Source organism: Cetorhinus maximus, chromosome 37 (genome assembly GCF_964194155.1).
Source record: "Cetorhinus maximus chromosome 37, sCetMax3.hap1.1, whole genome shotgun sequence".
In the NCBI taxonomy this organism is placed as follows: Eukaryota; Metazoa; Chordata; class Chondrichthyes; order Lamniformes; family Cetorhinidae; genus Cetorhinus; species Cetorhinus maximus.
Window position 1 is genome coordinate 480,466 of NC_135915.1, and position 4,568 is coordinate 485,033.

The following is a 4,568-nucleotide window of genomic DNA, read 5'->3' on the forward strand; positions in this document are numbered from 1 at the left end:
TCCTCTTTAAACTGGGCCCCAGATTGGGAGGAACATGTGCAGGTAGGTTACTTACATTGTGATTTAACTCCATTTTGCTTTAAAGCTACATTGTGTGTAGCCGAATTCACAGTGAAACTGCAACCCCTGGGACCATTAATAATATTTTGGGCCATTTGAAATCCTCAGTAGCTAATTAAACATTCATTTCATGTTAAAATCAATAACGCCAAGATGGCCTTTAGGGAAACTGGGTGTGATGATGCTATAAATCAGTAATGCTGACAGCAAACGTCGAATGTCAATTGTATCTGTTGCTGGCGTGGCTCAGTTGTAGTAGTCATGGAAGGGTGAGTACATAAAATAATATTTTTACAAAGTACTCTAAAACACAGATTTTCATAATAATATGATGTGTGTTATATACATTGAATGTCACTCAGCTTCTTTACATCTGTTTTGTTTCTGTTAATATCTGGGGTCACGATAATATAAACTATTTAAATGGGTTCACATTGGAAAATATAAAATATTGGAAGTATAGCACCAGAGTAAAAGAGTCGGAAGGATATGTTGGAAATGTAGGAAGATCCAGTTGCACTGTGGCTACAGTACTACGCGTGGTTCTAGTCACCACATGTCAGGAATAAGATCATCACACAGGAGACGGTAACAATAAAGTTACAAGACTTTTTCAAGGAATACAGAGTTTTAACTATGAGAAATGATCGAAATATTGGGTATGACCTTGAGATGCCATAACCTACAGAGTTACCGACCAAGAGCTGCAAGATGGCTTTAGACTGAGCTCTTGGTTTCAAGGTTCCTAAACCTTGTTCTGGTCCATTGAACCTTCCCGAATTTCGACCTTTTTACGTCGCGTTTCCAAACCATTTGCCTATTCTGAGCTTTTAAAAAGGACAATTCCAAAATGATTTTCCAATACATTTATTCTCTTAATAATTAACACAAGGAATATGAAATTAAGTCAAAGCTTTCGAATTAACAAGACGCTTTGTGAGATATTTGAAATTTAGTTAAACATTTAAACATTGGAAATGAATCGATCTTTATTCTTCCTCCTCCTCCGCCTTTCTGTCCAGATAGGAAGAATCGACCCCGACCTCTTCATAATCCTTCTCGAGGGAGGCCAGGTCTTCCCGGGCATCCTGGAACTCCCCTTCCTCCAGACCCTCCCCCACGTACCAGTGGACAAAGGCCCGCTTGGCGTACATCTTATCGAATTTGATGTTGAGGCGGGTCCAAGCGAAAGCAATGGCGGTGGTGTTGCTCAGCATACAGAGGGCCCGCTGCACCTTGGCCAGGTCACCCCCTGGCACCACCGTCGGCGGCTGGTAGTTGATGCCAACCTGTTGGGGAGAAGGATTTCCGTTCATTAAACAATAACTTCACTATCAGGGCGCCCATTCTTTCACAGGATGTGACACTTTTGGGCGAGGTTTTGTCTTTCACTGAACAAAACCAAATTGGGCTCTAGTCATTCACTGAGATCCTCACCCAGGTTGAAAACCTCAGTTTCTGACAGAAGGCGACTTTGGATAGAGACTGAATCCAGGAGCCAGTTCAGTCGTTGTTTTCCTGGACATCAGCGCCTGGAATCCTTTTCCTTATTTGGAGACAGGAATTCACCTGGAAAATTCAAGGCTGCAATTGACAAGTTGACGTGAGGGGGATTCCACCTGAAGCCCTCAGGGGAGCTCCTCATTGGACCAGGAATGGGGAGGGTCTGTTCCATTCCTGTCCCTGACTGGAGGAACACAGTTTGACCCGGGTTGAACAGAGTGTTCCTCACATGGGAGCCCAGATTGTCACAATCCAGGTTTCCCCGGGGCCCATGGACTGAACACAAAACCCACACTTACCTTGAACCCAGTCGGGCACCAGTCAACAAACTGGATCGAGCGCTTGCCCTTGATGGTGGCGATGGCGGCGTTGACATCCTTGGGCACCACATCTCCTCGGTACAGCATGCAGCACGCCATGTACTTGCCCTGGCGGGGGTCACACTTCACCATCTGGTTGGCCGGTTCAAAGCAGGCGTTGGTGATCTCCGGCACCGAGAGTTGCTCGTGGTAAGCCTTCTCGGCCGAAATAAGGGGCGCGAAAGTTGCCAGAGGGAAGTGGATGCGGGGATAGGGGACCAGGTTGGTTTGGAACTCAGTCAGGTCCACATTGAGGGCACCGTCGAACCGGAGTGAGGCCGTGATGGACGACACTACCTGTCCAATGAGACGGTTGAGGTTGGTGTAGGTTGGTCTCTCAATGTCCAGGTTACGCCGACAGACGTCGTAAATGGCCTCATTGTCCACCATGAAGGCGCAGTCAGAGTGCTCGAGGGTGCAGTGGGTGACCAGCACCGAGTTGTACGGCTCGACCACCGCGGTGGAGATCTGGGGAGCAGGGTAAACGGAAAACTCCAGCTTGGATTTCTTGCCGTAGTCGACGGAGAGTCTCTCCATCAGGAGGGAAGTAAAACCCGAGCCGGTCCCACCCCCAAAACTGTGGAAGACGAGGAACCCCTGCAGTCCTGTGCACAGATCAGCCTGTGGGGGAAAAGCACACACAACACATCAAACAGGCAACAGGGTGTGGAGTCTCTCCGCCAGTCTTTGCATATAAGGGCAGGAGGAAACTTGCTGAAGTGTCGGTGCTGGGATGCGGCAGCGACCCCTGAGATTGGTCACTTTGGCGCTGAGGTGAGGAGCGACATTTGGGGAGGAGACCTATACAAAGCCGGGCTTCCGAGGGATAGCAGATTCACAGAGTGTTTCCGCGCCTCTGAACCGTGTCCCCTGTTGAGAATGGGAATTAGTGCCAGATACTGGAGCGAAGGAGCAGGATAGAAGGTCAGATCCCAGACTTCACATGACATAAGAGGAGAGGTGGTGCCGCCGCGGTCATGTCACTGGGACTGGTCACCCAGAGGGCCAGGCTAATGCTCTGGGGACACGGGTTCAAATCCCACCCCGGAAATTTAAACTCAGTCAATACCTCTGGAATTGGAGATGTAGCCTCGGTAGTGGCGACCAGGACAACGATCACGGGTTGTTACTGAAATCCCATCTGGTTCACCAATGCCCTTTAGGGGAGGAAATTGCTGTCTTTACCTGGTCTGACCTACACGTGACTCCAGACCCACAGCAATGGGGTTGACGCTTAACTGTTCTCAAGGGGCAATTAGGGATGCCTGATAAATACTGGCCTTGCTCACGACACCCACATCTCACTGAAATAATAACCAAAAGGACGGAGGGGGGGGAGAATGTAAAAGCGGGCAGTGGGAGCCGCTGGGTGGGGACATTGGGGAGCAGCGAGTGAAACATCAGCGATTCTCTGAGGCGCGATTCCTGAGGGTGTGACTCCTCCTGATGCTCAGGATGACGGGATCACTGTCACTTCCTCTACCAGGGAATGTGAGCGGGAACATGAGACAGGAATGCAGCACAGCCAACCGAGAGAACCTACCACCTTGCGGACCCGATCCAAGACCAGGTCCACGATCTCCTTGCCCACGGAGCAGTGGCCCCGGGCGTAGTTATTAGCCGCATCCTCCTTGCCGGTGATGAGCTGCTCGGGGTGAAAGAGCTGTCGGTAGGTGCCCGTGCGGACCTCATCTGGAGACAGGGAACAGAGATTTAACAACAGGAACACAGAGAATTCAGGCCACACTTCACTGAGTTTAGTGAGAACACTGACTGAGCAACCCCATCAACAATCTCTCCTCTTACCGATCACAGTGGGCTCCAGGTCTATAAACACGGCTCGGGGAACGTGTTTCCCCGCCCCCGTCTCACTGAAGAAGGTGTTGAAGGAATCGTCACCACCTCCGATGGTCTTGTCACTGGGCATCTGCCCATCCGGCTGGATCCCATGCTCCAGGCAATACAGCTCCCAGCAAGCATTCCCGATCTGTACACCGGCCTGGCCAACGTGAACTGAAATACACTCGCGCTGAAGAGGGTACAAGAGGTGTTATTGACCCAGGATGGAGAGAGATACTTTATACATTCAGTCTGCTGATGGATGGAGAAGGGTCTGGGGAGGCAGCAAACATTCCGCTCCTGGATCCTGTGGATCCCATCCAATCCCCATTGATCCTCCATTCCAGCCGGATCCTTTCCCCAGGATATTATCCCAGGTCTGGGAAATTCCCGGTCTCTCTGATCCTCAGCGCTGTGCGGATCTCCCATTCCTATTATCCCCCCCTGTGGGTGTCACCTCCCCCCAGCCCTTCAATCAGACCCCGTCAATCAGCGTCCACCAATCACAGCCCATTAACCAGAGCCCACCAATCGGAGCCCTGGTGATCGCTCTGTCTCTATGGAACCCCGTCTCTCTCCACGTTCTCCCGGGTGTTCTTACCATAATGTCCTTCTATTCCCGCAGCTCCTGCCAATGTGCTGCGCGTCTGGCCGCCCGCGCTATTTATACCGCACCATATTTTGTCAGTTCGAGGTCTGATTGGTCTGCGAGAACAATGGACTCTGGTTGCTTGGAGAAACATCAACAAAGAGGACAAGAGCGTGCAGAGCCCTGATTGGTCGCTTTGTGAAAAGGGCGGGGCCGAG

General features: G+C 50.7%; 1 protein-coding gene across 1 annotated transcript; it reads right to left on the reverse strand.

Annotated features, from left to right (window-relative positions):
• Positions 1-1,049: 1,049 nt before the first annotated feature.
• Positions 1,050-3,864, reverse strand: LOC144672328 (tubulin alpha-3 chain). Its single transcript, XM_078534181.1, has 4 exons — positions 3,729-3,864; positions 3,466-3,614; positions 1,863-2,543; positions 1,050-1,349 (listed from the first exon to the last, which is right to left on the reverse strand). The coding sequence occupies exons 1-4, from the start codon at positions 3,847-3,849 to the stop codon at positions 1,050-1,052; spliced, it is 1,251 nt and encodes a 416-aa protein (XP_078390307.1). The 5' UTR covers positions 3,850-3,864.
• Between the last annotated feature and the right edge of the window lie 704 nt (positions 3,865-4,568).